Consider the following 27,682-nt stretch of genomic DNA (forward strand, 5'->3'; position numbering starts at 1 on the left):
GTTTTTTAAGCTTTTTACAAATATCAATACTACTTGCTTGATTGAAATGATACCATTTGGTTCTCAAATATAAACTTGAATCAAGCCATCAAACAAGGGACTAGTCTCCAGGAAGAAGAAGTAAACAAACCAAAATAGGAACCCAATTTGCAGGTTCACGTGGGTAATATAGGAACCAAAAGAGAAGCATCCATTTTTCATAAGGTCCACGTGGACTTGTTTAAGTGGTTTGCGGGTTCTGGAGAAAAGAACGTAGCATTATCCAATCCCACAAGAAAATGAATACAATATCATATCAAAATTTATTATTGGTTTTTGACTTCTGAGTTCTGACTTGAGAAGAAGAAAAGTTTATTCTGTCTTTGCTTTCTTTAATCTCCTACAATCCCACAGCGGCAACGGAAGATCAGACGACAAAACCTCAGGCATATATAAACTAAAACTGCAGGCAACAAAAAAAAAAGTAACTCTTCCACACCCTCCCTTTTGCTTCTCTCTCTCTCTCTTGACGGGAGGAAGAAGGAAGAAGCAAAGCATCCTATTTTATATTGATTTTCATTTGCGAGCACACCTTTATTTATCAGAACGTATTGTATTAAACTCTTTCTCTTCTGGCAGTAATGGTGTTGTTAGAATGGAATAACTCCGAAGCTTACTTTAATTCTGGGTTTCATATTTTGATAATTTCCAAATGAGTTTTGGAAAATATTCGGCTCAATTCATACACCATTATCACATTTTTCTTTACCCTTTAACATTTCAATTGTTTTTTGCCTAACATTTCACATTAGAAATGTTGCTACTTAAGTTTTGCTACTGAAATCTGATGGTATTTGATTTTGATGAGTATAGACTTACTCATATTCATTTAAACACATAGACCTGGGATCCAAATTAGATAACATAATTAGTGGAGCAAGTACAAGTATGTAACCCATTTGTAGCAATTAAAGATATATAAACTATTTGTTAGGCCTGGGTTTGGATAATCTTGAATTGAAATTCGATCCAAAACTCAATTTTAATCTTGTTTTGTGGCTGAGGCAGTGGAAGTAAGCTGGTATTTCTCATCAAATGCCTTTGCCTTGCTGATTGCATCTTCTCCCAAAATAAAGCCTGCGGCTAGCATAAGAGTCACAATCTCCTCTGCATTTCGGGCAGATCGAACAGCAGATGGATCAGCACCATAAGAAATTAAATCTTGATCTCTTCTCTCTGCCAGAGCTCGAGCCCGAACCTTAGCCTCAGACTCAGACTCAGACTCAGTATACATCTGAACAATTCGATCAACAGTGTCACAATCAATTTTATAAACAATGTCATAGGAAAAGATGCTGTCAGAAAATAATATTAGTTACTTACAATTGGTTTTTCTAGAGACAAAAAATCTGGAAGCTCATAATCTGGAGCCAGATCTATGGTAACGGGCTGATCACCTAATGTTGCTCCCTGAAAGATACACACAATTAAGTTATCTGATGAGATTGACTACAACTTGAATAAAACAAGAAGTTGTAACAATTTTTTGTGAAATCAGAATACTAAATTTCACCCAGATCCCAATAGAAAATCAAATTGGTCGGAAGTTAATACAAGTTACCATCAAATTGTTACAATAGAAAATCAGCAATCATTAGATGATTAAGCAACTACGAAAAAAGGCAAGGTGGCTCAAAATTAATGCATTGAGATCGAAGTAAATCCCACCGAAAGAAGAACTGAAATTGCTGCCCCTATGGGATCCATGAAGGTAACATATCCATTCAGAACCCATCCCTTATCGTCACTGCAATGAATATATATAAATATTATGAGCCATCCCCATCCTGATTAGTAACCCAAAAAGAGAAAGAAAGAAAATCAACCATCGTCTGTCAATAACATCAATTTCACCAAGGAAGGAAAGGAATTTCGGTATTTCATCGTCCCATGCCCTATGAGAGATATTCTTAACTTCCACTGTCCTTGTCTGTCAAGGAGAACAAAGAACAGCAAATGAATGAAATCTCAACCCGTACATATCAAACATGACTTCATATCATATATGTGAAATTCAGAGAATGAACATATGTTACAATTGCTAAGCAAAACAAAACAAAGCTAATTCACAGCAATTAAAGCATTGCTAAGCATAAAATAATAACAATACCTTGAAAGGAACGCTGAGGTCATATCGGCTTGATTTGCAGGCTGTAAAAAGAACAAACAGAAACAATATACAAATTAATACTAGATCAAAACAAATTTCCATGAAAACCAAAAACAGAAAAAAGAATCAAAGCCATTCGATTCTGATTCGTATAATAAAATCGATAAGATCTAGACCCGTAGAACAAAAGAGGACTTACACATGGTGGGATTGTCTTGCTCACTGGAGCGCTTCTTCCCCTGAAATAAAAAATCGCGGTTAATGCATTTGTAGCTGTATAGATGATGAAACTAAACCAGTTTTGCATAAGAGGAAGAGAAAGAAAAGATCCAAGAAAAAAAAAGGTGGAGAGCTACCGTGGCGGCTGTGTAGCTTCTGATAGGGTTTCGAATACAGCAGAAGAGGTGAATCCTTTCTGCTTCTATATATAGAAGAAGAAAATTAAATCCTAGTTCTAGTTGTGACTTGTGAATCGACCGTCACTTGGACTGGGCTTTGAAACTCTTGGGTTGTTTTGGGCTTGTATTAGCAGCCACGTCATCTATAATATAAAGGACAAATTTGCTCTTCAACCCGAGCACATCCATGACTCAGGTTTTGTATATGATTCCAGGAAAGAACTGGGGGAAAGATCATCCATCGAGTTGGCGGTGTAGTTCAGGGGCGGATCTACAATGGGGTCAATTGACCCCATGAATCCAGAATTGCTGGGCTTGAAAGAAATTTTTGACCCCATGAAGATTGGGGTGTTACTGGCAGCAGTGGCAGGCAGAGGGGCAAGAGAAGCAAGTGTTTGTGAAAATGATAGAGAGAAATTAAGAACGGCTGAACAGATTGGTGAGGAAGATGAAGGTGTCAAGTGTCACGTGAGATGCGTATGTTGTTTTTTGAGTTCTAAACTTGCCAAAACGACGTCGTTTTGGCAAGCTAATTAAACCAAGTCTGAGTCCAGCCACACAGAAGACTCAGGTTTAAATCAAGTTTTATCAAACTTGATAAAACTCAGGTTTTGTATATGATTCCAGAAAAGAACTGGGGGAAAGATCATCCATCGAGTTGGCGGTGTAGTTTATCTCTTTTGCGGAAGAAACTACAACTATAAAAGCTCAAGCTGAAGAATTGCGGAACAAAGGGAAAAGACTTTTGCCAATATGTAAATTAGGTAATTGTCCCTACTAAGTGCATTGCTCATTCTGATATGCGAACACCCTGTCAATTGTCATAAAAGGTTTATTTGCTGACTTAGTCTCGTTTTTTGATCTTGTTCCAAGCAACTGGAGCCATAAGATGTGAAGCAAGGCTTTTTTTAAGTATAATGAGATAGTCAATTTATATGTTCTGTATTGTTATTTCAAAAGGGTCCAAATTTGATCCTCCAGTGTCAGTGGTCCTTGTGTTCCAAAATTATTGTTTAAAGCATTAAAACCATGCTCTGTATCAGATGATGTCAATGAATTGATCTTTTTGGCTGCGACAAGCAGCTAAATTCAGTTTTCATTGCGGGTTCAGAGCTCTTTAATTAAAAAATTAACTGTCACATTGATTTGTGATTAAGATTAACAATTTAATAGACATGCATTACCAAGGTTCTAAACTTCCAAAGATAATTATTTCATACTCTTTTTATGTTTCTGTCAAATTGCTGCCAAAAATGGAGTATACATCACCTTGGTGAGAGATGTTGAAGGAAGTCCTTTGGTAAAGATTGACTGCAGGGGATGCATGCAAGTGATTACAAAAAATTAGGCTCTAAGCTTAAGGTTCGTATACATCTTCTGTTCTTATAACTCTTCTTCCGATATCTTTTAGCCTGATCCTGTATAAGCCCTGTAAGAAATGGTACTCTTTTGAGGTTTCACATGTGAAACTGGCTTTTCTTCTTTAAAAAAAAAAATTATAATTTTTGGCTTTCAAAACCTTTCAGAGGTACTTATTTCTATTTGACTCACAATGATCAGTAAATGGATTGCATTGCTTCTTACAAGTGCCAGATAGTATCTTAAAAAATTGCTTGATGGTGTTTATATTCTGTAAAGGGTTGCCTCAATCATTCTGAATACCATGCTCTTAGTTTCCCACTAACCGTTTACCACTCCACTTGTTTACAGGAATTGGTTCCTTGTGTGCTACTTTCTTTTGATGATGAACAGATATTGATGTGGAGGGGACCAGATTGGATATCAATGTACCAAGCGGCACCTTCACCTTCCGAACCTGCTGATGTTGATATTCTATCATCAACAGAGAGGGGTACAAGTTACAATGCATATGCATGAATATTTTTTAAACCGACTACAAATTAATAATAAACCCATGATTCAGGAGATTATCTCTGTCATAAGCTTATATTAACTTAACATCATGTCTAGATAAGAGTGGGGTGATTATTATGCAGGGGTAATAAGGAGGCACTTGAATCTTATGCATTTTATAATCTTCTATTGATCATGTCGCTTTTTGTTTGGTCTGAAATCATGTTGGTTGCTAATTGTAAAACTGGAAGAAATTTTTTGAAGGGCTTTAACATGATTTCACCATCATGTGGGCCTTTTGTTCAGTGTCATGGATGGTAGACCTCATGATTAGAATAGACATGGTGTGATGTTTTAGGGCTTCATCTCAATCCAAATTGAAGGAAGCTTCTGCCTTTCAAGTAATCTTGGAAAAGGCAGGTAGGGTTGCAGCCTGTTTTTTAGGAAAAGTCCATATCAGCTGCTGACAAGAGAAGCAGTATCCTAGAAATTACATTCTTGAGAACTAAATTTTGTTGAACCGATTTTAAACAAGAGACGCAGCTTCCTAGAAATTGTATTCTCCAGAACTAAATTTTAAGCAGTTCTCTCTCTTTCATGCACAGATAATTACTAATTTGAAGATTGCACGTGGACAAAGTCTTTATGCTGTGTATTTTGTTTTTGAGGAAATTACATATTTGGTCAACTTATTTTATACATGGTTTAATTTTGGTCCACGATCTTTTTTAAGTTCTGTTTTGGTTCACTAATTGTTTTACTTGTTCAATAAAGGTCCATATTTGTTTTCTTAAAATTGTCCCGCCTTTTAACCTATCAAATCTCAGCCAAATTCAGCAAACATATACTTGTTTTAAAGCTATGCATCTCCTCTTTACAACCATATAAAGATCATTTAAATCGGAGTTCTAAAACTCAAATAATTGTCTCCAAAGTAGGGTACCCGAAACTACTAATTTTTCGTAGAAAATTTTTCAGATTTTTCAAACTTCAATTCTCTTTAATTCTAATACTCCAAATTGGTTCTTATGACTAAGAAATGATAAAATATAACTTATACTTCAATTATAATTGAAGAAAACACAACAAAAATGATTTAAAATCATAATTTAAAAAGGATCGTGGACCAAAATTGAACTAAGTATAAAATAAGTGGACCAAAATTGAACTTAAAAAAGATCGTTGACCAAAATTGAACTATGTATAAAATAAGTAGACCAAATTTGTAATTTCCTCTTTTGTTTTTTATGTTATGCATTTTGTTTTTTTTCTTTTGCTGGATAGATAGGAACTTTTATATTGCTAGTACATGATTTTTTTTTCTCTGTATTATATAGTAATAAAACTATAGCAACCAAATTTTTTCAATACTTGAAGCACTTATATTCTCCTGTGATGCTTTTTATGCTTTGATTGTGGCTTTTCAGGCCAAGATAATGATAATTCTTGTAAGCCTGATGCCAAAACAGTGATAACAAGCCCTAAAATGATGTCTCTGTGGAAACGCTCAATTGACTCGAACAAAGCACTGTTGCTGGATGAAATTGACCTTGATCCCGATGCTCTTCTGAAGAAGGTGGAGGAATTTGAGGGTGTTTCACAGGCCACAGAGCACTCCTATCCAGCATTAATCTTGTCAAGTGAAGATGGTACCAGCAGCTCAGTCCAAGAGTCTGAGGTTCCCCAACGTGACCCTTATAGTGGTGAATATGAAGTCTATAGTAACAAAGATGATTATGATTATAGTGATGATAGTGATGATGATGCATTTTATGATAGTGATTCAGTCCCCTTGGGGTCATTACCTGTTTTGATGTAATAGCAGAAAAACTTGATCATGATTAATTTCATTAGTATCTCCAAGGCAGCCTCTGGTTTATAATTTCACATTGTTATCTTTTAGTCCCTTGTTATCATTTACCCTATGCCAACAACCAAGTCCTGGCACTGCTATGCTCTAATATGCTGAAATCATAAATATTGTTTGGTTGACAACATAAAACATTATTTTTATTTTTTAAGCTTTTTACAAATATCAATACTACTTGCTTGATGGAAATGATACCATTTGCCATTTGGTTCTCAAATATAAACTTGAATCAAGCCATCAAACAAGGGACTAGCAAACAAACCAAAATAGCAACCAAATTTGGTTTGGTGAAGTGGGTAGTAAATATAGCAACCAAAAGAGAGGCATCCATTTTTCATGAGGTCCACGTGGACTCGTTTAAGTGGTTTGCAAGTTCTGGAGAAAAGAACGTAGCATTATCCAATCCCACGCGAAAATGAATAATACAATATCAAAATTTATTAGTTGGTTTTTGACTTCTGACTTGAGAAGAAGAAAAATTGATTCTGTCTTTGCTTTCTTTAATCTTCTACCATCCCACAGCGGCAACGGAAAGATCAGACGACAAAACCTCAGTCATATAAAAACTTCAGGCAACCAAATAAAAAAAGTAACTAATCCACACCCTCCCTTTTGTTTCGCTCTCTCTCTCTCTCTCTCTCTCTCTCTCTCTCTCTCTCTCTCTCTCTCTCTCTCTCTCTCTCTTTGTGTGAGGGGAGGAAGAAGGAAGAAGCAAAGCATCCTATTTTACATTGAAATTCATTGCGAACACACCTTTCCTTTTCAGAGGAATCATCCTTATTCTTCTCGTTTGAATGCGATGGTGACCTTCTTGGGGTAAAACCCACTTTAAAGTAAGGAATCTCTCTTCTTCTTCATATATTCTATTCATGAGAACACATATTAGTTCTTGAGCTCTGCTATTTGGTTTTCAAGTGAATTTGTATATGACACAATTTAACTACAAAATTTAAAAATTATACTCCATTTCATTCCTAGTGTGTGAATAATAAATTGAAATTTTTTGTGGCTTCTTGAAGCTCTAATTTTGTACTACTTTGCTTGTTACTTTTGTCTTTGAAGATTACTGTTATTTTTCTAAATATTTAATTTGGGTCTGAACTTTATACTTCAAATTTCTTATTTATCAGAACGTATTTTATTAAACTCTTTCTCTTCTGGCAGTAATGGTGTTGTTAGAATGGAATAACTCCGAAGCTTACTTTAATTCTGGGTTTCATATTTTGATAATTTCCAAATGAGTTTTGGAAAATATTCGGCTCAATTCATACACCATTATCACATTTTTCTTTACCCTTTAACATTTCAATTGTTTTTTGGCTAACATTTCACATTAGAACTATTGCTACTTAAGTTTTGCTACTGAAATCTGATGGTATTTGATTTTGATGAGTATAGACTTACTCATATTCATTTAAACACATAGACCTGGGATCCAAATTAGATAACATAATTAGTGGAGCAAGTACAAGTAAGTAACCCATGAGTTTCTTAACAGGATCGTCGAACCATACTTGGCATCCCATCATGACTGCGGATACTACTGATCCAAGTTATTGGTTGAACTGGAGATTCTTACTCTGTGCAATATGGATTGGAACTAGTATGGTTCTGGCCTCAATTCTTATATGGAAATATGAAGGTTTCAACAAATCAAGAATGGACAGGAGAGAAAATCAACGAGAAACAGTAGGGTCTTTGTACGAGGATGAAGCCTGGAAGACATGTCTTAAAGGAACTCATCCCGCTTGGCTACTTGCTTACAGAATAATTGCTTTCGTTGTGCTGTTGGCCTTGATAGTTGCCAATGTTGTTCTTGATGGAGGTGGCATTTTTTTCTTTTATACTCAGTAAGCTATCTACCTGTATCTTTCAACTTCGTAATCATAAAAAATCTTTGAGGAGTGGATTCCCACAAATTTGAAGCTCATTGCATTAATTGTGTATGCACAAAATTCAATTGTTCTGTTCAAGGAGTGAGAGACTCCACCAGCTTATAGATACCTTATATGCTGATTATACTATTTTTTTCCCTATGGTGCTCAACAGGTGGACATTTTCTTTGGTCACAATCTATTTTGGGGTATGATTTTCAACTCTTAAGGGTCTTGAACAAACCTGCATTTAGTATGATAAATACAAAACTAGAAAGATATTTTTCTTTTGTTAATCTTATCGTTCAAAGATGTTCAATAGAATTAATTGGCAGCTATTCAGTTGAATACACATTAAAAAGCCGTCTATCTGCTAATCTCCCAGTGGCTATAATAAGTATGACAGTCATTATGTTTCAGTTGCTTGAATGTCAATGTCTCTAATTTTCTTATGCTCTGAACTTCATTTTGTAGCTTGGATCTACACTCTCCCTTTGTGGATGTTACAAATATCGAAATAGAGTTGGTGAGGATGGAGCTGATCATGTAAGAGACACAGAGCGAGGCACTTATCTTGCTCCAACACTTGTAGAGAATGCAGATACATCTAATATGTCTAAAAGTCTTACTCACGAAGAAGGTCACACCCGCAAAGGTGCAGGTGCATGCGTTTACACCTTTCAAATTATGTATCAGGTAGGTTTTCTCCCATACGTGGCTGCAGTTCTGGATAAATTGGATTCTTATAAGTTAGGTAATTTCTGAGTTCAGTTATCACCACCTTGTCATTTCTTTCCCTTTGTTTCTGTGTATAGATGTGTGGAGGTGCCGTGGTGCTCACTGATTGCGTATTTTGGCTCATTCTGTATCCATTTCTAACAGCCAAAGATTTCAAACTGAATTTTGTAAGTATGACCATGATAATTCCATCGAGAGTTTATCTGTACTTGTAGCTGTGCATTAATTGCCTTCTTTAATGACTTTAAGGTTCAGATATTCCGCCCTTCCAATGGACTGATTTTCTTTATACTTAAATATCATGTCGGTCAGTCAAGTTCATTTGTCTTCTTGTAACAACAGTTGGGTTACTGTTGTAATTGATAATAGTGAACCCCTTTTGTTTGACGAGTCTGCTCACCATTCAACTGCAGATGATTGTCAGTATGCACTCAATCAATGCTGTTTTCCTCCTTGGTGAGGCAATTTTGAATTGCTTGGTGAGTTTTGTTCCTTATTCATTTCAATTTCATTTCTTCTAATTTCCTGATCAAGGATTTACAAAAATTCATTTCTCCTCCTTTCAGCGGTTTCCATTGTTTCGAATCGCATATTTTGTGCTATGGACGGGAATATTTGTGGTTTTTCAATGGATAATCCATGCTTGCAAATCTATGTGGTAAAACTACATTTGAATTCATTACATTTCTTTTAGAGATTGAATACATTTATTGTTCATAATTATGATTTCTTTATTACAGGTGGCCTTATCCATTTCTTGACTTGTCATCTTCATATGCTCCCTTATGGTATGATGTTTACCACATTCAGTCTGGAATTGTATGTTCTCAACAAACAAATAATCGCAGAACTGGACCCTAAATAGTTTTCAAGAATGGTTGCTTCAATAATAAGACTTTTACCAGTAGTTGAAACATGTTAATGACTTTGGCCAAAAAAAAAAGAAACATGTTAATGACTTCACCTACAGCAGAATCTCAAAAATCAAAATTTGTTAAATGTTTTCATGCTTTATTTGTTTTGTAGATTTTTCAAGGCTGTTAGTTGTAGTAATTAAAGATATATAAACTATTTGTCAGAATCTCATTCAGCTCTGCCATCACTCACCATACCATCATGAACTTTGCAGGTATCTTGGGGTTGGGTTGATGCATATCCCATGCTACGGTATCTTTGCTTTAATAATTAGGATGAAGAACTTGTTGTTGTCAAGATCATTCCCAGACTCTGGTCAGAGTGAGAGGTGAGGACCCAGACAAGGACTGCGGGCGGGGTGTTGTACCACCAAGCTACCATGGTGCCACCACCACCATAATCCACTTCATATAAAGATTAGCAGCAATGTTATTCTTTTGCCTGGATAAAGGGAAAGATTAGTGGTTCAGGCTTCCTATTATAATTAGCTGTAGATGATCATCATTCTTCAGAGGCAGCTATGACATCTACACTTGCACATATCAATATTATGATTAATTACTCTATGGTTTGGTGAGTACAATTTTAAATACGAGCTTCTGTTGTGTACGACTTGATGAATGTAAATCACAATTCCTCATAATATCGCAGAGTGAAATGACCATTAAAAAGATAATCAAACAGAATTCTATGAAGAAAAACTTGATATTGAATAGGTCATTGATAATAGTCACAGTAACTGTAAACTTTTAACTTGTAACACGACAAATTGTATATATATAATTATCAAGTGCACATAACTAACAAGAGTAGTGCCATATGCACCAATTCAAATCCCAAAATTCTGGATCTCAACTTTCCCCAAAAGTTACCGTAAGAATAGAACCAATCAGAGGACAAACGCCTACAGATACAAGGATTTTGCGTCATACATTTGATTTTGAATAAATTCCTTGGTATCTGCTGTCACTTTGTTTATGTGGTTGCAGAAAATAAGCACGTGAGTTTTCTTTTTCACCACGCTTGCCTTATGTCAAAATATCATTCAGGTGCCTTTTGCAAATAGAGTATCAAAGGTCAGAGTCGTTATAGGGTTCTTCATTTTTTACTACTATTTTTATCAACGGCGAAAGCAGCATGGATCTGATTGTGTGGAATCATTCTTCATTGCTCCTCTTACTTCCACTGTTTCAATCCTTAGAGTTTTTATTCGCATTTGCTGTGAATTTTGGGGTCTTAATTCATAGTCTGAAACTTGAAAGTGAATGAAGGAATGAAAATTGAAATGAATGATGGGCCACTTCCATGAGTATGATTTCCTTCTGGCACAATTGTGGCTACCAGCCTTTTTAGTGACAATATAGTCTGTGATTTTCTATGAGAAGTTTGCAGCAACTGGGTAGCACCTGGGATGGTTTGGTAACTTTGGTTGGAATGAAGGCCAACTTAAGGCCAAACCATGGGTTTAGTTTTGATAGGATTGCTTCTCTCTCTCTATATTAAAGCGTGTTTTGGATGGCATTGGGTTCATATTAGCTCAAGTTGCTTGAAGAAGTATTTTGCTCCCCAACCAATGAATCAGACTATCCACATAGTTAGGGAGAAGCTCAATAGTGATAGCCCCAATGACATGCTTTTTTAGGATATTAGGAGTTTGGCCAAATGATACTTCCAATCCTGTATTGGAAGACGATAGCAATTAAGTCTAAATCGTTAACCTCGTTTAAATTGATGATACTCCACCTAGATGCCTAAATATGTTAAATGACGAGCAAGGGCTTAATAGACATCTAGGTGGATTGAAATATTTAAAATGTCACTCATGTGCAAAGGACGTGTTTTCACGTCGAATTTTCTGTCAACAATTTAAAAGATGTAAACTATTTGGACTTAATTGCTATTGTATAATAAATACATGACCAAAATTCGCCAAAAATAAAAGTACAGTACCAAAGTAGAAATCTCGTGAAAATACAAGGACCAAAAATGTCATTTGGCCTAGGAATTTAGGACAAGGGTATCTAGTTCAGAACATACATAAACACATGCAAGCTCAACAGACCCATCACAGTCCTTACATAAACAGATGCTTTCATCAAACAAATTTTCCAGCAGATCCTATGGTGCCAAACCAACTACACATGCATCACAGCGTATAATTGTGGTCAACGCCATCAATTTTCGCTTAAGATCCAACAACCTTGCCACAATGCAGGTTCTAGGGCTTATGCAATTACCTTGCATCAAACCTTCATCTATATTGGTTGACAAGTAATACAACACCCATGATTCGAGCCAGCTCAAATTCACTGGCCAGGACACAAGGATATTTGCTTATTGATTATGAACAACATGCACTCACTATTCATTCAACAATTGAATAAGATCAACGATACAGAACCTGCAGTCTCAATTTATTATTGCAGTTTAAATTTGTATATCAACTTCATACAATTGAAGAAGAAATTACAAACATGTTCTGAGAACAATAAAACTCAAACACACTTCGCAATTCATCATAACTGTCAATTTAGTAGCAAACCCAAAGAAGAACCTATGTAGTTGCCATGAGAGAAGATAGTCTATCAGCAGCTAACATGAAAACTTCCAAGCTCTTTTGGTAAAGTCAAGGCACACCTTCAGTACCTGTGTTCCAACTTCTCCTTCTCTTGGTAATACTGGACATACCTGCATCCAATTGATCCAAGATACCCAAAAAGAAAAAACCAAAATCAAAATACAGCATTTGAATGAAACGTAGTAAGAAGAGAGAGAAGCTATGATCAAAAGTTAAACTTGAATCAATTTTAGTATCCACCATAACAAAATTCACATCACAGGATCTACTGATGCAGCTGATCTTAATTCTTAACAACCCCCAAATTCATCGGATGCATTTTTGTCCTTCTACTGCTAAAGTAAAGCTACACATAATCAATTTGAGTCTTAAATGCAACAATTTGACCACAAATTTCAACAGTATACTTATGACCCAGTTGCCCATTTGTGAAGTTAATGAAAACCCTAATTTCAATCGGTTGAAAAAGACAGAGAAATCGAAAAAATACATACGAGTAGGTGGCGACGAGAGGGGTGATAAGGAGGGTGGCACTGAGCCAGTTCTCGGAGATCTTGTGGTGGATCTTTTCCGGGATATTCTTCCAGAGCCCAGGCATCACCTTCTGCTGAAACGGCGACAGCGCGTACACCACTGCCTTCATCTTCACCGGTAGCTTCCCCATTTTCTCAGACTCAGTCAACTCTCGTTTGCTTCTCTTATCGCTCGTATGCTCCTCTATCGCTCTCTATAACCCTAATTGAAAACCAAACGACGAATCACCACGTCGTCGTTTTGTTGTCATTATCATGATCTGATTGCAAATCAAGCCCTCGTCCGTCTCAAGATCAACGGTTCCCTGCATTTTAATCTATCCAATTAGCGGCTGCCACGTCTCGTAGTACTTAAGCCAACGGTGACTTTAATAATTAAAGAGGGCTGCTATTTGCACACCCTCTTTTTTCTTTTTGCACACCCCTTTTGAAAAAAAAAAAAAAAGCCTCAAGAAAAATACCACTTTAACCCTCCCCTCACCCACACACCCCATTCCCATCCCCCCCCCCCCCGTACACACCTCTCCATCTTTCTCAAGCTTGCACAGCCACGCCCACCACCATTCTCCCTCTCTCTACCATCTCTGCCGACCACCCCAGCCCCGCCCCAGCCCACCCCAACCCAGGCCCGACCACCCCAGCCCTGCCCCTTCTCACCCCAACACAGCCCCGACCACCCCAGCCCTCCAGCCACCGCGCGCAGCGGCTTCCAACCACCGGCGTGCCCTTCTCTCTCTCTCTCTCTCTCTCTCTCTCCTAGTAGCTGGTTCGGCGGGCACTTGCCGAACGGGTCCTTGATGTTCGGTGGGTACCTACCGAACAACACTCACATCGTTCGGCGGATGCCTGCCGAACGAGTGTGACATTTTCGGCGGGCCAGTGTCGAACGGATGCGCAGCTGCGCGCGGGAGGAGAGAGAGAGAGGAGGTGCTGCTGCTACAGGGCTGGGGTGCGGGAGGGAATGAGGTGGTCCGGTGAGGGGCTGAGTGGGTGGGTCGGGGCTGGGGTGGGCTATGAGGGGTGGTCGGGGCTGGGTTGGGGTGGGCTGGGGAAGAGAGAGAGGAGGTGGTGCTGCGGGGGGGGTCGGTGCAGGGGCTAGGTGGGTTGGGTGGAGGGGGGAGGCCGAAGGGGGAGGGAGGGAGGGGTGGGTCGGGTGAGGGGGTTGAGGGGCTGGGTTGGTTGGGTGGAGGGGCTGGCTGGCTGGTTGGGTGGAGGGGCTGGCTGGCTGGCTGGAGAAGAAGAAGAAAAAAAAAAAAAAACAGGGGGAGGGGGGTGTGAATGTGAGAAAAAATAGAGGAAAAGAAAGAAGGGTGTGTAATGAAATGAGGGTATTTTAGTAATGGGTTGGGTGTGTGTTGAGAGATTTTGAATTTGAAGTAAGTGTATGGGGTGTGTAGGAGAAAAAAAGAGAAAAAAGATGTGCAAAAAAAAAAAAAAGGGTGTGCAAATAGCAGCCCTCTAATTAAAGACCTGATGACGTACTCCACCGTCTGCTCAGGCAGTATTATGCATAGTGGATGAGTGGATCAGGGGATTATGATGGCATTTTCGTAATAGATTAACGAGCAAATGGCAATTAATTAGTCTCTTCACAGCAAAGTAAAAGGCTCAAGAAGCCAAAGCCAGCTTTGCTTTCTTCTACCATTTGAGGGCATTTTCATTCTTCACAAGTTGACACAGAGTTGAGAGCTCCGTCCTGAATTTCAAGGTCTGCTCATCCAGGTCTGCAAAACATTATTTATGCCTTATTCTTTTATATTTTCATCTTTTGACCTGTTTCATTGTTTTTGTAAAGAAATACTAATCGGTCAACTGACAATTCCAATGCTATTTTCCATCTTTTTTACCTAAGCATATAATTTTAGTGATATTTAATGTTTGGTGCTTAAATCACTAGTGAACTAACCTGATTATTACAAAATCTTTTATGGGTTTTCTTCCTCAACAAAACGTTTAGATTTTTTCAAAAAGAAAAGTTGGGTTATTGTCCAATTGCACTGAAAGTTTTAATTTTTGTGTATTGATAAGGTAGATCGGTGTTGGTGGAGTTTATCGAAGATTGGGAACTGTATTCAAGTGGGGAGTGAGGAAATGGGATCAGAAGGACCAAAGAATGTGGTTATTAATGTGAGTGGGTTCAAGAAGTTCCAAGGGGTTGCTGAGAATCCCACAGAGACTATAGTGAACAATCTAAGGGGCTTTGTTGAAAAGAGAGGAGGATTGCCTGCTGGGCTCACTCTTGGCAGCTGCACTGTTCTTGAAGCTGCAGGAGATGGTGCACTTCCCGCTCTTTACAAGACCATGGAGTCTGGCATTTCAAGGACGAATAATACCCCCAATGAACAAGTTGTATGGGTCGGTGTCTCCTTTATGATTGCAAACTTGAATTTCTTTTTGGGGATTTGAATGGCCAGAATTGAAAATTTTTGCACTTGAATTTTGAAAGTTAAATGGTATTCCTTGACTGCCTTTCAATGAAGCCTAGAAATTGGACATGTTTGGGATATTGAAAACTCATTGGTTCCAAAAGAATTTTTAAAAGATCCTCTGGAGTTAGACTGTCCTTCAATGGTATTCTCCAGGATTCCTTAAAGTAGCATGACTGCTTTGTGAGGACTGAGAAGACATTTTGGTCTCTGATTGTTTAGCTGCTTTTGTTAATCATGTAATCCACTGGACCTTCCAGTTCAGTCCATTATACTACCATGATAACCACTCCCCTGTCATAAATTAAAACATCATAGGATATTATTAGCTGAAGAATAGAACTAAGACGTTGATATCATACTTGCCATAAATTTTTTCTGCCTCACTATAGGCTTCTTGTCAGGTTCTGTTGCTTTGTAGATAAATGTTTTGAACAATGATTTATAAGCTACTTTTATAAATCGTGAACAGTTTGCAAATGACATTTAAAAAGGAGAGTGATTATGCAGAAGCATGTGTTAGTGGCATTCCCCAGTATTTTATTAAAACACTTTACTTTCATTGCTTCTTCAGCTTCACTTCGGGGTGAATAGTGGGGCTCTAAAATTTGCTATTGAGCGGCAAGCAGTAAACGAAGCCACTTTCCGCTGTCCAGATGAGTTAGGATGGCAACCTCAGGTGGATATCGTTCTTTCTGTCTTAATGGTCTATTGTTTTTTTTATTTACCAAGGTTTATATTATCACTCATATTGTTAAACTTAATTTTCTTTTCTTTTTCCAGCAAGTCCCAATAATCCCTGAGGATGGTGAAACCTCTCGAGCTAGAGAGGTACTTTGTATAATCTGTTTGGAATTTTATTTATAAAGATAAAAAATTTATAATTTTATATTTCGCAGTTCATTGATCATTATAATGGATGAATGTTCCTTGTGAAAATTTTGATATGCTGTTAGCTTCCAGGTGTCAATACTTAGGAGCAACTTTAATATATAATTTGACTTTGTTCTGAATAACATTTTGCAGAACTGCTGCTTTTTCTTATATAAGCAACTGATGAAAAGGCTTCATTATGCGGGGTTTAATATTGAGATGTAGAATGTAATGATAATGTCAACATATCAGTGTGCTTAATTTATCTAACCTATAAAGTGTTAGATGAGTTATGGTTGAAATGAAATAGTCTTGTCAGTAATTCTACTAGTTCTAATTAAAATTGAAAGGGGAACTGCTGCTTACCCTAGGAAGTTTTTTACGTAAAATTATATACTAAAAAAATTAATGCTACCATATTGTTGAAGTCATAATTGAATCACTAATCATTGATCTTGTCATAATGTCTCACCACCCAAAAAATTTTATCATGCTCTTGCAATCCCTCTCCCCCCTTCTCTCTGTAAAAGTGTTCATGTGGGCTAACTTTTCCACCATTTGGTTCTTGAAGACTTGTTGCTCGATTGAGGCAATCCTTAAGATCTTGAAGAAGAAAGGATATGATGTTGCAATATCAGATGATGCAGGACGTTTCGTGTGCAATTATGTCTACTATCAATCTCTCCGTTTTGCAGAAGAAAAGGGTCACAAATCTCTATTTGTCCATGTTCCCCTCTTTTCAAGAATTGATGAAGAAACTCAGATGCGCTTTGCGGCCTCACTTTTGGAGGCTATTGCAGCAACATGCTACTAGTGTTATGATCTGAATGCTTCTTTGTAAATCAATGGTGTCAAATGTCAATATCATTATAATTGTATAATAATCTGTATGAACTTGTTGTTTGCTGTTTGCCTTTTGGTGAGTGAAATGGCTGTCCTATTGTCCAGGAAGTGCCATCAATGTGAAAAAAAATCCAGCTCTATCTTGTGATGGTACTTATTCTTTTCTTCTCAAATGTATCTTGGGTCTTTCATCTGCATATTACAAGCATTAATTTCTAAACATGAATTGAGTTTCTTTTACAATAAATTTTTGGATTGAATATGGGAGTTGCTGATGGTTACATTACTGTATCTTGTGGGAATTGTACTGATAAAATGCAATTTCCAAGCAAAGCAAAGCCGTTAAGTGTAGAAGGTTTCTACTTTCTATTAGCGCATCTTGCCTTACACGTATATATAATCCAAATCCCTTTCAAGGGTAATTAAATCCAATTAAGATATTCAGAATCAGATGTCAATTTTACTTCAGAGAGGCGCATGGGCAATGCGAATTACTAGGTTACTGTCACTGTCTTCTGTACGGACCAAAACAACGTTTGCACCAAACTGTAACATACCCATAGCTTCATCAACCTTACCTCTGCTTTTGGACTCCTACTTTGAAGCCAATGCTCATGAACATGTTTACGCCAACAACCGAAAATTAGACAACTTGATCAAATCTGGGCAGTTAAATTATGCCCTCAAATTGTTCGACGAAATGCCTGTGTACGATGTTGTTACCTATAACTTGCTCATTTCTGGGCATGGCCGATATGGGCTTCCGGAACAGTGTTTTAACCTCTATAGTGAAATGGTTTCGCAAGGAATTAGAGAGAGTGCGTCTACGTTTTCTTCAGTCTTGGGTATTTGTACCGACGCAGGGTTTTATAGAGAAGGAATTCAAGTGCATTGCAGAGTTGTCTCCCTTGGATGGAGCTTGAATTTGTTTGTGGGGAGCTCTCTTGTTGACCTTTATTTGCATATGGGACTGGATAATGTAGCTTTGAAGTTGTTTGATGAGTTGCCGGAGCGAAACTTAGCCGCATGGAATTTGTTGTTACGTGGGTTTTGTGCACTTGGTCGAACGGGTGAGCTATATGGTACGCATGCCAGGATGAAATTGGATGGTGTGGAGCCAAATGGGCTTACTTATTGTTATTTGATTCGCGGATGCAGTAATTGGAGGCTCTTAGATGAAGGAAAGCAGCTACATTGCCGTGTTGTTATGGATGGATGGGTAGAATCGAATATATTTGTTGCCAATGTTCTGGTGGATTTATACTCTGCTTGTGGGAGCTTGACTGATGCAAAAAAATCATTTGAAGCTATTCCAATGGAGGATGTGATTTCATGGAATTCAATTGTCTGGGTCTATGCTGATAATGGTTTACTGCTTGATGCTCTTGAATTATTTTCTAGTATGCAGTTTTGGGGGAAGAGGCCATCAATCCGTTCATTTGTTGGGTTTTTGAATTTGGCTAGTAGGACTGAGAATATTGAACTTGGAAAGCAGATGCACTCTTACGTTGTGAAATCGGGTTTTGATCACGGTGGGAGTGTTCATATTCAGTCTGCTCTAATAGACATGTATGGGAAATGCAGTGACATTGAGAGTTCGGTGTCCGTATATGAAATTGTCAATGAGAGAACTTTGGAGTGTTGTAATTCATTAATGACCTCTTTGTTGCACTGTGGTGCTATTGGGGATGTGGTGGAGATGTTTGGTTTGATGGTTGATGATGGAATTGGTCTTGATGAAGTTACTCTATCCACGTCCCTGAAAGCTTTATCAGTATCCGCTCTGACAAGTTTGGGCAGCTGCAAGTTGTTGCATTGTTGTGCAATAAAGTCAGGTTTTGAATCTGATATTGCGGTTTCGTGTTCACTGATCGATGCATATGCAAGATGTGGTCATGTCAAGCTTTCTCACCAGGTTTTTGAAGAACTTCCTTCACCAAATGTCATCTGTTTTACCTCGATTATCCATGCATACGCCCAAAATGGAATCGGAAGTGAAGGTCTTCATTTGCTTCAAGAAATGGCCACAAAGGGTCTGAAACCTGATAAAGTGACAATTTTGGGTGTGTTAAGTGGGTGCAACCATTCTGGGCTGGTTAAAGAGGGAAGATTACTGTTTGATTCAATGAAAAAATTATATGGGATTTCGCCGGACAAAAAGCACTTTTCATGTATGGTTGATCTTTTAGGCCGGGCAGGTTTGCTAGATGAAGCTGAAGAGTTGCTGCAGCAGGCACCAGGGAATGGTGACTGTGTGATGTGGAGCTCATTGTTGCGGAGTTGTAGGGTACACAAGAATGAAACAGTGGGAAGGCGAATAGTAGAAACTTTGTTGAAGCTTGAGGCAGAAGACCCTGCAATTTGGTTGCAAGCTTCAAACTTCTATTCTGAAATTGGAGAGTTTGACACTGCTATCCAAATCAGAGAATGTGCAATAGCACGGAAAGTGACAAGGGAGATAGGCCGTAGTTTGGTGGAGGTAAACAGTAACCGCCACTGTTAGCATATTGAATGATGGAGCCAGCTGATCGGATTGTTCATTGACCCCAGAGCCTTAGCAGTGTGCTTTCAGCTATATCTTCATGAAGCTGGTCCCCTTCTTGTGAGGTCTACATCTTCTAAATAGAACTATTATTATTGTTGTATTTTTGCTTTCTATTGGGTGAAGCATTAGGTGTGCATGAAGTGAATAGAAAAATATATGTATATTTGTCACCCTGTTTGGTCTAACTAACCCGTTGACCTTTTCTTTTTCTTTTCTTATAAAGAAATGCATTTTAATTTTGTTATACGATTACAATATATTGTATCTGTATATTAATGTTTTATTTCAAATACATTAAATTCAAATTGCCCAACTTTGCCGATCCATTTTTACTTTCCTTCTATCCTGAAAGAGATGCCAAGGACTGAATCCATGAACACTATGATAGTGTATTTTTGTGTACTGATTTAGGAGTAAAGCAAAGAACAAAATTTTTCCCTTGCTTAAAGTGTGGGCTTGTTGAAAATGTAACATCTTCATCTACTTTCAAGCCAAGCCATATACCCCACAAAACCCTTCATTTCCATGTACTAATCTACACATATAAATTATAACCCATTGTTCATTGAAATTTATACAAATCAATCAATCTTGCAAAACAGCCAGAAGAGACAAACATGGATAAATTCTTCCTTTTTTCCTTTTTTGGTATGTTGATAGCAGTTTATGGAGTTGCAGGAAACATGGTATATGACAACATTGGCATGTTTGATGAGCTTGATGAGCTTGAAAGCTTTGACATAGAGGAAGACAATGAGGTGGACACTTTCGAGATCCCATCATGGACAAGTGAACGTGGTAGCAAGGTTCTTGTTAACGTGGATAGCTTTGGTGCAGTTGGAGATGGAGTTTCTGATGATACTCAGGTGAGCATGCACAGTTGTATATCTGGACATTCTTTGTCATTCAAATGCACTTCATTTACTTGAACGAGCTTCTATGACCATAATTGTTGGCATTTATTCTTCTACAATGCCATTATTTGTAGGCTTTCGTAAAAGCCTGGGATATTGCTTGCAATACAAAAAAAGCAGTTTTCTTGGTACCCCAAGAACGCCGTTATCTAGTAAATGCAACAAAATTTGAAGGGCCATGCGCAGATAGTCTAGTCATCCAGGTAATCTGTAATACAAATATTCATGTCCAAATTAATATCTGCCCTCCTTAGATCTGTTTTGTAACAATAACTCTTTATAATCCATCTTCATTCTCATCATCAATGATAAGATCATACTGTGGTTTAATTGATGTACAGATTGACGGAACAGTAGTAGCACCAGATGAGCCAAATAACTGGGATCCAAAATTTTCACGAACATGGCTTGATTTCTCTAAACTGACGGGAGTCATTTTTCAAGGGCATGGAGTTATTGATGGCTCAGGCAGTAAATGGTGGGCCTCATCATGCAAGAAGAACAAGACAAATGTAAATTTTTGGAACTTTATAGTTTCTGTTGTATCCAAGTACTTGAATTCAAAAAATAAACATTGACATAAATTTATCTCTCTGTCTCTTCCCTTTTCTACAGCCTTGCAGAGGAGCACCAACAGTAAGTACCTTTCCCTTAATTACAAGTTACAACAATACTCCCAGAAAACAATTCATTCAAATGATATGAGACCAGGATCACTGGATAGAATTTAAGTTGAGGTTTTAATTGCAGGCATTGACTATTGATAAAAGCTCAGCTATAAAGGTAAAAGGTCTCACCATCCAGAACAGCCAACAGATGCATTTCATTATCGCTCGGTCTGACTCCGTGCAAGTTACTGAAGTCAAAGTCTCGGCTCCAGGAGACAGTCCCAACACTGATGGAATCCATATTACTCAATCTACTAATGTGATTCTCCAAGACTGCTATATTGGAACAGGTTCTCAAACTTGCTTCAATATCATTTCTTATCATCTTATTTTCATAGATCAAAAGTAGTAACTGGAATGCAAAATGGTTATTCGGAGTAGGAATATCATCCTACAAGATAGGAGTTGATAACATACAAATGACAACTGAAAGAAGTCAAGAACCAAGCATTAAGCAAGGGAAACAAGTTCACGTACTTTTGAATAAAATTCCCACACATGCATGACTAAGTTTCTCCAAGTGAAGAATGCACAACCACATGGCACTTGAAAATTTCAAGAAATTATACTGACCATTGTGTTTCATGTTGATTTTGAATATGATATTCAGGGGATGATTGCGTCTCAATTGTCAATGCTACCTCCAATGTTAAGATGAAGAGAATCTATTGTGGACCAGGACATGGAATCAGGTACCATCTAATTTTGCTGTACACTAATCCTATAGTTTGTGGGTCCCATTATCTCCCAAAAGAGACACATAGCAGGCTCAAAAGAATCATCCTTCCTTTAAGATTTAAGTATGACTGAAACTTTTATTTTCATTGTATTTATTGGTACAAAATTCTGATACTTAGCATCGGAAGCCTTGGGAAGGACAACTCCACTGGCATAGTCACAAAAGTGGTCTTGGAGACAGCAGTCCTCAGGGAGACTACCAATGGCCTCAGGATTAAGACTTGGCAGGTTTTTAAGCTATTAATTGGAGACATTTTTCTTATGGTAACATTGTCAATACTCTTATGATGAGAATGACCAATTTTCCTTTCTTCCTTTTTTTCCCCCTATGGGTGTCCATGTATAGGGAGGTTCCGGTTATGTTCGTGGAGTCCGATTCCAAAATGTGAGGATGGATGATGTATCAAACCCCATCATCATAGATCAGTTTTACTGTGATTCCCCCAAAGCTTGTAAAAATCAGGTAATGCTCCAAGTTTCCTTCATTCATCTCTGAGGTCTCTGCCATTTGACTTTGATCATAGCATAAACTCCCAACTCTTGACTTAAACTGACCATAACCAAAATATTTGAGGCAATGAGTATTTAAGTCATCCCATCAAAATTTCTGTTAATTGTGACTTGTTTTTCTTTTTCTCGACATCTCAGACATCAGCTGTGGAAATAAGCCAAATCATGTACCGGAACATTACCGGAACTACAAAGAGTGAGAAGGCCATGAAATTTGCCTGCAGTGACACAGTTCCATGCAGCCACCTAGTCCTGAGTAACGTCAACTTAGAAATGAAGGATGGCATGGTGGAGACATATTGCAACTCCGCTGAAGGTTTCGGGTATGGTGTTGTGCATCCTTCAGCAGATTGTCTAAGTTCCCATGACAAAGACTACATAGTCATTGATCAGACAGCCCAAGCTGAGCTTGCAGATTCCAGCACAGAGAATATTATGCATACTGAACTCTGACTTAGCTCCCCTATATACACATAATCAAATAACTGTTTGATAAATATACCCAAAAAGAAAAAAAAAAAAAAAAAAACTGTTTGATAGTATACTAAACAGGGTTAATGAGCTTGTAGATTGCTCTCTAGTAATGTAAGATTCTTGGAGGAGGTTTGAGGTACCATGTCAAATTTTAAGGGAAGTTGCGGACAGTGTAATCATATATAGTTATATAGTTATAATGAAACTAATTAAGGTACTATCTTCTAGTCAAAGTCAGCAGTATTCATTTCTATGACAATTTTAGCCCCAAGAAGGCCCAAGCCCCCCTGGGCCGATACCAAATTTCAGGGATAATGAGTCCCCAGCCCAAAATGAAAAAAAAAAAGAAGCCCATCACCATTCAAACATGGTATCAAATGTATTTCATTTTTGGGATAGCAACAATTAGACACTAGTTGCAAATAATGACAATTAAGGACCACTTGGATATTGGAATCCAGTCAACTGAAACTGTGATTTATTATTGGACATAATGACATTCAGAACCCAACCAGTCTAACCAAAAGCTTTGTCTGCAGCAATGGAACTTAAATGCTAAATAGAAGCTGTGCATGTGCATCATAAAGAATCAATCACTGACTTGTTCACGAAGTTCTGGAGTCTGTTAACAGCCTACTACATATGCCGGACTCTGAACACTGTGGTCCAGGCTGCAATTTTATAGAGGATTGATTTTGGATGTCGTATGCTGAAACCTGTACATCCACAATCTGAAGAAAAACAAACTATTGTGAACTGTTCGTGTTGTCGCCTCATAATTATTTTAAGATCAATTGTGACACAACCATCAAACAGCTCCTCCGATTGTGATATGTTAGAGATGAAAATGAAAATTTTCATTTAGTACTGTCCTTTCGTTCTCTACTTTTGTTTTTTTTGACAAATACTGAATTATACAAACTTAAACTTTCAGGATACATATGAGCCAACAATGTATATCAAACTGCTCGAGAGTAGAATCCGATGCCAAGTGGGTTCGATAGAGTGCCCATCCATATAAAACTTGACAGATCCATATTAGATGAGATTGGACTTTAAAGTATTAATGAGAGAGACAAAAAGAAATTGAACTTCCAAATGAAGCAAGGGGCCACCAAGATGACTAGTTTCTAACATTTAGTGGTTGTGTCCGTAGTCTGAATTTATCTCATATATTCACTTATTCCTGACTTGGGTCCATTCTAATAATGTTAGGCAGCAGACAAGCTCGGGACTTCGAAGAGTGTTTAGGCCACACTCTTTTTTCAGATGATAGGGTGGCCACTTAATGCAAAACTACAAATGTACCCAATGCATAGGTAAGTATATGGAAGAAGATAAAATTGTCAAACCCTTTCCTTTACTAGATTCACAAATCACTTGCTATAAATTAGCAAATGGAAAAGCCCTTTGTCCTTTTTTTTTTTTTTGAACTTTCCCATCCGTTTTATTGCAGCTTTAGTTTTAACTGCACATTCTAGATGGTGAATCGTACTGATGGTACTTGCTTGATTGCATCAAACCTGAATCTGATACATTCCAGATTGCACAACAGGAAGGCACATGTGTATGCACAGTAGTGCACTGTGCACATAATCATAACCCAATTTATTGTCTCTGTGACTCTGTAAAAAGTTAAAAAACACACACACACATATATATATATATATAATATACATATATATACATGCCTTTGATTAAGGGTCATGTGGCATATCATGCATTATATGCTAAGTCTGAAGTCAGAGGGAAGAAGAAGCAACAGAGAAAGGTCTCTGAGATGTTGTCCCCAAAGAAACAATATATGATCTGATGAGGGGCAAAGTGATCCGTGATTGTGGCTAGAATATGGCTTTTTTCTGTAGGCCATAAACTGAGGTTGAAATGTGTACAAACAAAAGGGTGGGGACAAAAGCACTTTGTCTTTCTAAATTTAATAAAATGAGTTTTCCAATTAACTGATCAAAATTCACATGCAGAACAACACCACCCATATATAACTATAGCAGCATCATCATCAGCAGCAGCAACAATGAGAAACCCCCATTGGGGAAGCTTTCAGATCAGATATTGCATTGCATTGCTCTTTGTGAAAAATATTAATTGATTGATGAAATCGTTCATTATATATGTTTCATATAGAAACATCCGTGACCCTTTGCTTGCAAGTTAATTTCTTTCAATCGGGTCATTACTGATTGCTATTTGTAGGACCAACTCAACTGTTGCACTTCCACACTGTGTCACCACTAACATATAATTTGGATGGTGATGTACTGATGTTGAAATTCTTACAGGGTAATATGGTTTTTTTTTTTTTTTTCCCATTTTTTCTCTGTTTTAGATCCCACACTGGGATTAATTAATTTGGACCCACTGTGAGTCTGTGACATTGATGCATCATACATTCTTTTGTAGCTAGATCAGCTAGATGCATCATACATTCTTTTGTAGCAAATGTTCAATTAGGTGGTCCAAAAGTACCTTTTCATCTCATAATTAATCATTTGCATGTCTTAATGTCACAAAGGGAAAAGCAATGTTTATAGAAAGTAATTAACTCATTATCTGCAGAGTAAGTACGCTTAAGTCGTTGCTTTAGTCCAAATACAAAAAAACAAAAAAAAAGTTGTTGCTTTAATCCCAAGATTTAAACTATGCTTTGTGTAATCTCCTTCTTTGGACCAATTAACCATGTTTGTGTAATAGCTAGATTAGTACACTGAATATGACAACAAAGTGTATCAAATCTCTATGCAATCTTTGTGGGCAAGCATGCAATTAATATATGTAATTGTTAGTCAGGTTATATATAAGTTAAGAGGTTGTGTTGTGGGTATGAATTGATGCATGAAAATTTTGATCCCTCGGGCAGTGACTGAAACATGTTCTCTCAAATTAATAATGAAAGAGAATTGAAGGAACGCTAATCAATCAATTAATCATGTCTAGAATACGCATTGGGTTCACGAGAGGACTACTCAAAGTTCACGAGCATGAAATGCAGCAAAGCACAAAAAGACGGCTAAGAAGGTCATATGTACAAACCCCTCTTTCCAAGTGTCTTACAATGTATTCACAAGTCTGTCAGGTCAACAGTGATCATAGTTGTCACAAATTAAAATATGCCATTCAAACCAACCAAATTGGGATTAAAAAAATTAATTAAGATATGTCACAGGTGGTGTATATGTGTACGTATGTTCTTCCACATTATGTATATGTAAGAACTAACAACATATATTAAATAATTTCGCATGTAATTTAATGTTTAATATTCCTCGATCTGAAAAAATTAAGAATATAGTTTTGGTCCTTGAGAATTGGGTACGGAAAGCAATATTGTGCAAGGACAAAAGCCATGACAGCAAATACTAATTTTAACGGTTTTCAGTACAAATTTGATTTAATGCTACAAATTAAGAAGAGTTGGCAATTGGCATATGCTAAATTGCTAATTGCTAAGATCCTAATTTTCATTTTTTAATTTAATAAAGACGATCTTGTTTCCATTTTTATTTTATTTTATATATCTCGTTTTGCAATCTCTTGTTATTGGCACTTGTATTGTACTTATGTAAAAAACAATGTAGATTTAAAGATTAAGCATTTTAAGTTTATAATTTAGTGAAATTTATATTAAAATTAAAGTAAATACAACTCTTAGATGTGTTATCTCTCATTTGTCCTTTATATTTTATCCATCATATTAGTAAGATTGTATAATTATAAGAAATAATTAGGCTTAAATTCTTTAGAAAAACAGTTTTTAGATGTAGACCGATAATCTTTGTAATTCATAATCAGGGACGGATCCACATACAAAGGTGGGGGGTCGGGCGACCCCCGGCGGCCAGCAGAGAAGCCCACAACACCCCATCTCTCTGGACAGCGACCCCCCTTATCTAGACGGTGACCCTTACGGCCTCACTTCTCTTAGCCTGGGGGTGGTGATGATTTGGATGCCTGGTGAGTAGTGAGAGAGAGTGAGAGCTGAGAGTTGAGAAAGTGAGAGAACAGAGATCAAGAGTGAGAGGCGAATACTGCTGACCTAAGGCTACGTGGGCTGGGCCTAGTTGAAAAGGAAACCAATTGGAATAGGCTAATACCAGTTGGTGGAGCAGCCCTTTTAACTAAAAAGTTTTTTTTTAAGTTGATTGTTAATATTACTAAACCCTTAAGTTCGGCTCTAGGCAAATTTTTGTTTTGTTTTTTTACACTGATTGACGTTGTTAAGAGCATTTAATATATGACATATAAATATCAATTTAAGAAAAAAACAAAATGGCCAAATGGTTTCAACACCTCACCTGCTCAATATTTTTAAGAATTTTTCCGAGACAAAAAAATCTCTAGAATTTATTAACTTGTGTGTGTGTGTGCAGTGTACTCCTTACTCAGTCACTTTTATTCTCTTCCTTAATTAAATTTCCCAAAACCCACACCACACAGATCCAACCCACTAACCCAACCTCCACCACCGAAGCCGGTCACCTGCTCGGTCCCTAAAAAATTTTGCCGCCGCTTCGCAGCACTAAGCTCCACCTAACATGACCTCCCAAGTTAGGAATCCTGGATTCGTCTCTGTTCATAATAAAGTTCTTCCCTAATTTGAAGAGTATTTTCTTTTTAAAGGTATAAAGTGGACTTTGTAAAGGTTGCATGTTAGGTTTTAACTCTAAGATTTTGAGCGAAGCCCAAAATCTTGAAGTTAAAGCATAATATAAAGCCGTCAAAGAAAAAAATAAAAGAACTTAATTAAAAACTCTAAATCATTACTAG

The 27,682-nt window shown here is 37.4% G+C and overlaps 7 protein-coding genes across 10 annotated transcripts; 5 read left to right on the top strand and 2 right to left on the bottom strand.

Moving 5' to 3' along the window:
* Positions 1-883: 883 nt before the first annotated feature.
* LOC147294952 (binding partner of ACD11 1-like) lies at positions 884-2,643 on the bottom strand. Its single transcript, XM_086233858.1, has 7 exons — positions 2,506-2,643; positions 2,349-2,388; positions 2,150-2,190; positions 1,866-1,969; positions 1,708-1,786; positions 1,363-1,449; positions 884-1,273 (listed from the first exon to the last, which is right to left on the bottom strand). Exons 2-7 carry the CDS (start codon positions 2,350-2,352, stop codon positions 1,022-1,024), a joined length of 567 nt encoding a protein of 188 aa, XP_086089984.1. The 5' UTR covers positions 2,353-2,388; positions 2,506-2,643; the 3' UTR covers positions 884-1,021.
* A 544-nt stretch (positions 2,644-3,187) lies between these two features.
* Positions 3,188-6,288, top strand: LOC147294953 (CRS2-associated factor 2, chloroplastic-like). 2 transcript variants are annotated; one of them, XM_086233856.1, is made up of 4 exons: positions 3,188-3,311; positions 3,854-3,909; positions 4,258-4,399; positions 5,829-6,288. In XM_086233856.1, the coding sequence occupies exons 2-4, from the start codon at positions 3,868-3,870 to the stop codon at positions 6,218-6,220; spliced, it is 576 nt and encodes a 191-aa protein (XP_086089982.1). In that variant the 5' UTR covers positions 3,188-3,311; positions 3,854-3,867; the 3' UTR covers positions 6,221-6,288. The 2 variants fall into 2 exon arrangements, with proteins under 2 accessions (XP_086089982.1, XP_086089983.1); XM_086233857.1 differs by lacking the exon at positions 3,854-3,909.
* Positions 6,289-7,176: 888 nt separating this feature from the next.
* LOC147294954 (uncharacterized) lies at positions 7,177-10,480 on the top strand. The gene is made up of 8 exons (XM_086230768.1): positions 7,177-8,121; positions 8,321-8,354; positions 8,620-8,841; positions 8,961-9,050; positions 9,297-9,362; positions 9,450-9,541; positions 9,624-9,671; positions 10,013-10,480. Exons 1-8 carry the CDS (start codon positions 7,754-7,756, stop codon positions 10,128-10,130), a joined length of 1,038 nt encoding a protein of 345 aa, XP_086086894.1. The 5' UTR covers positions 7,177-7,753; the 3' UTR covers positions 10,131-10,480.
* Positions 10,481-12,191: 1,711 nt separating this feature from the next.
* LOC147294955 (cytochrome b-c1 complex subunit 8-like) lies at positions 12,192-13,094 on the bottom strand. The gene is made up of 2 exons (XM_086232777.1): positions 12,871-13,094; positions 12,192-12,486 (listed from the first exon to the last, which is right to left on the bottom strand). Exons 1-2 carry the CDS (start codon positions 13,038-13,040, stop codon positions 12,438-12,440), a joined length of 219 nt encoding a protein of 72 aa, XP_086088903.1. The 5' UTR covers positions 13,041-13,094; the 3' UTR covers positions 12,192-12,437.
* A 1,379-nt stretch (positions 13,095-14,473) lies between these two features.
* On the top strand, positions 14,474-17,248 carry LOC147294956 (Peptidase C15, pyroglutamyl peptidase I-like protein). Of its 2 annotated transcripts, none has more exons than XM_086231952.1 (5): positions 14,474-14,631; positions 14,938-15,264; positions 15,910-16,014; positions 16,119-16,166; positions 16,780-17,248. In XM_086231952.1, the coding sequence occupies exons 2-5, from the start codon at positions 15,001-15,003 to the stop codon at positions 17,020-17,022; spliced, it is 660 nt and encodes a 219-aa protein (XP_086088078.1). In that variant the 5' UTR covers positions 14,474-14,631; positions 14,938-15,000; the 3' UTR covers positions 17,023-17,248. The 2 variants fall into 2 exon arrangements, with proteins under 2 accessions (XP_086088078.1, XP_086088079.1); XM_086231953.1 differs by having other exon boundaries at positions 14,543-14,631; positions 14,942-15,264.
* A 254-nt stretch (positions 17,249-17,502) lies between these two features.
* LOC147294957 (PPR superfamily protein) lies at positions 17,503-19,554 on the top strand. The gene has a single exon (XM_086232029.1). It carries the CDS (start codon positions 17,503-17,505, stop codon positions 19,552-19,554), a length of 2,052 nt encoding a protein of 683 aa, XP_086088155.1.
* Positions 19,543-23,147, top strand: LOC147294958 (Pectin lyase-like superfamily protein). Of its 2 annotated transcripts, XM_086232031.1 has the most exons (10): positions 19,543-19,658; positions 20,275-20,462; positions 20,585-20,713; positions 20,852-21,022; positions 21,126-21,146; positions 21,261-21,468; positions 21,789-21,870; positions 22,036-22,144; positions 22,263-22,379; positions 22,565-23,147. In XM_086232031.1, the coding sequence occupies exons 2-10, from the start codon at positions 20,280-20,282 to the stop codon at positions 22,877-22,879; spliced, it is 1,335 nt and encodes a 444-aa protein (XP_086088157.1). In that variant the 5' UTR covers positions 19,543-19,658; positions 20,275-20,279; the 3' UTR covers positions 22,880-23,147. The 2 variants fall into 2 exon arrangements, with proteins under 2 accessions (XP_086088157.1, XP_086088156.1); XM_086232030.1 differs by lacking the exon at positions 19,543-19,658 and having other exon boundaries at positions 20,198-20,462.
* Positions 23,148-27,682: the final 4,535 nt, after the last annotated feature.

The sequence above is a fragment of the Dryas octopetala genome, chromosome 2 (genome assembly GCF_963921425.1).
Source record: "Dryas octopetala chromosome 2, drDryOcto1.1, whole genome shotgun sequence".
Lineage (NCBI taxonomy): Eukaryota > Viridiplantae > Streptophyta > Magnoliopsida > Rosales > Rosaceae > Dryas > Dryas octopetala.

What these genes read in the sequence shown, in the direction of transcription:
- LOC147294952 (XM_086233858.1), bottom strand. An exon ending in GATGTTATTGACAGACGATG is followed by an intron (nt 1,787 to 1,865) that starts GTTGATTTTCTT and finishes TATTCATTGCAG; the next exon opens with TGACGATAAGGGATGGGTTC. An exon ending in TGTCTCTAGAAAAACCAATT is followed by an intron (nt 1,274 to 1,362) that starts GTAAGTAACTAA and finishes CGAATTGTTCAG; the next exon opens with ATGTATACTGAGTCTGAGTC.
- LOC147294958 (XM_086232030.1), top strand. Translation starts at nt 20,214, where the DNA reads ATGGATAAATTCTTCCTTTTTTCCTTTTTTGGTATGTTGATAGCAGTT. An exon ending in CAGATAGTCTAGTCATCCAG is followed by an intron (nt 20,714 to 20,851) that starts GTAATCTGTAAT and finishes ATTGATGTACAG; the next exon opens with ATTGACGGAACAGTAGTAGC. An exon ending in AGACTGCTATATTGGAACAG is followed by an intron (nt 21,469 to 21,788) that starts GTTCTCAAACTT and finishes TATGATATTCAG; the next exon opens with GGGATGATTGCGTCTCAATT.
- LOC147294956 (XM_086231952.1), top strand. Translation starts at nt 15,001, where the DNA reads ATGGGATCAGAAGGACCAAAGAATGTGGTTATTAATGTGAGTGGGTTC. An exon ending in CCAATGAACAAGTTGTATGG is followed by an intron (nt 15,265 to 15,909) that starts GTCGGTGTCTCC and finishes TTGCTTCTTCAG; the next exon opens with CTTCACTTCGGGGTGAATAG. An exon ending in AGTTAGGATGGCAACCTCAG is followed by an intron (nt 16,015 to 16,118) that starts GTGGATATCGTT and finishes TTCTTTTTCCAG; the next exon opens with CAAGTCCCAATAATCCCTGA.
- LOC147294953 (XM_086233856.1), top strand. Translation starts at nt 3,868, where the DNA reads ATGCATGCAAGTGATTACAAAAAATTAGGCTCTAAGCTTAAG. An exon ending in AATTAGGCTCTAAGCTTAAG is followed by an intron (nt 3,910 to 4,257) that starts GTTCGTATACAT and finishes ACTTGTTTACAG; the next exon opens with GAATTGGTTCCTTGTGTGCT. An exon ending in TCTATCATCAACAGAGAGGG is followed by an intron (nt 4,400 to 5,828) that starts GTACAAGTTACA and finishes GTGGCTTTTCAG; the next exon opens with GCCAAGATAATGATAATTCT.
- LOC147294955 (XM_086232777.1), bottom strand. Translation starts at nt 13,040, where the DNA reads ATGGGGAAGCTACCGGTGAAGATGAAGGCAGTGGTGTACGCGCTGTCG. An exon ending in CCTCTCGTCGCCACCTACTC is followed by an intron (nt 12,487 to 12,870) that starts GTATGTATTTTT and finishes AATTGGATGCAG; the next exon opens with GTATGTCCAGTATTACCAAG.
- LOC147294957 (XM_086232029.1), top strand. Translation starts at nt 17,503, where the DNA reads ATGTCAATTTTACTTCAGAGAGGCGCATGGGCAATGCGAATTACTAGG.
- LOC147294954 (XM_086230768.1), top strand. Translation starts at nt 7,754, where the DNA reads ATGAGTTTCTTAACAGGATCGTCGAACCATACTTGGCATCCCATCATG. An exon ending in TGGTCACAATCTATTTTGGG is followed by an intron (nt 8,355 to 8,619) that starts GTATGATTTTCA and finishes TTCATTTTGTAG; the next exon opens with CTTGGATCTACACTCTCCCT. An exon ending in TCTTCATATGCTCCCTTATG is followed by an intron (nt 9,672 to 10,012) that starts GTATGATGTTTA and finishes TGAACTTTGCAG; the next exon opens with GTATCTTGGGGTTGGGTTGA.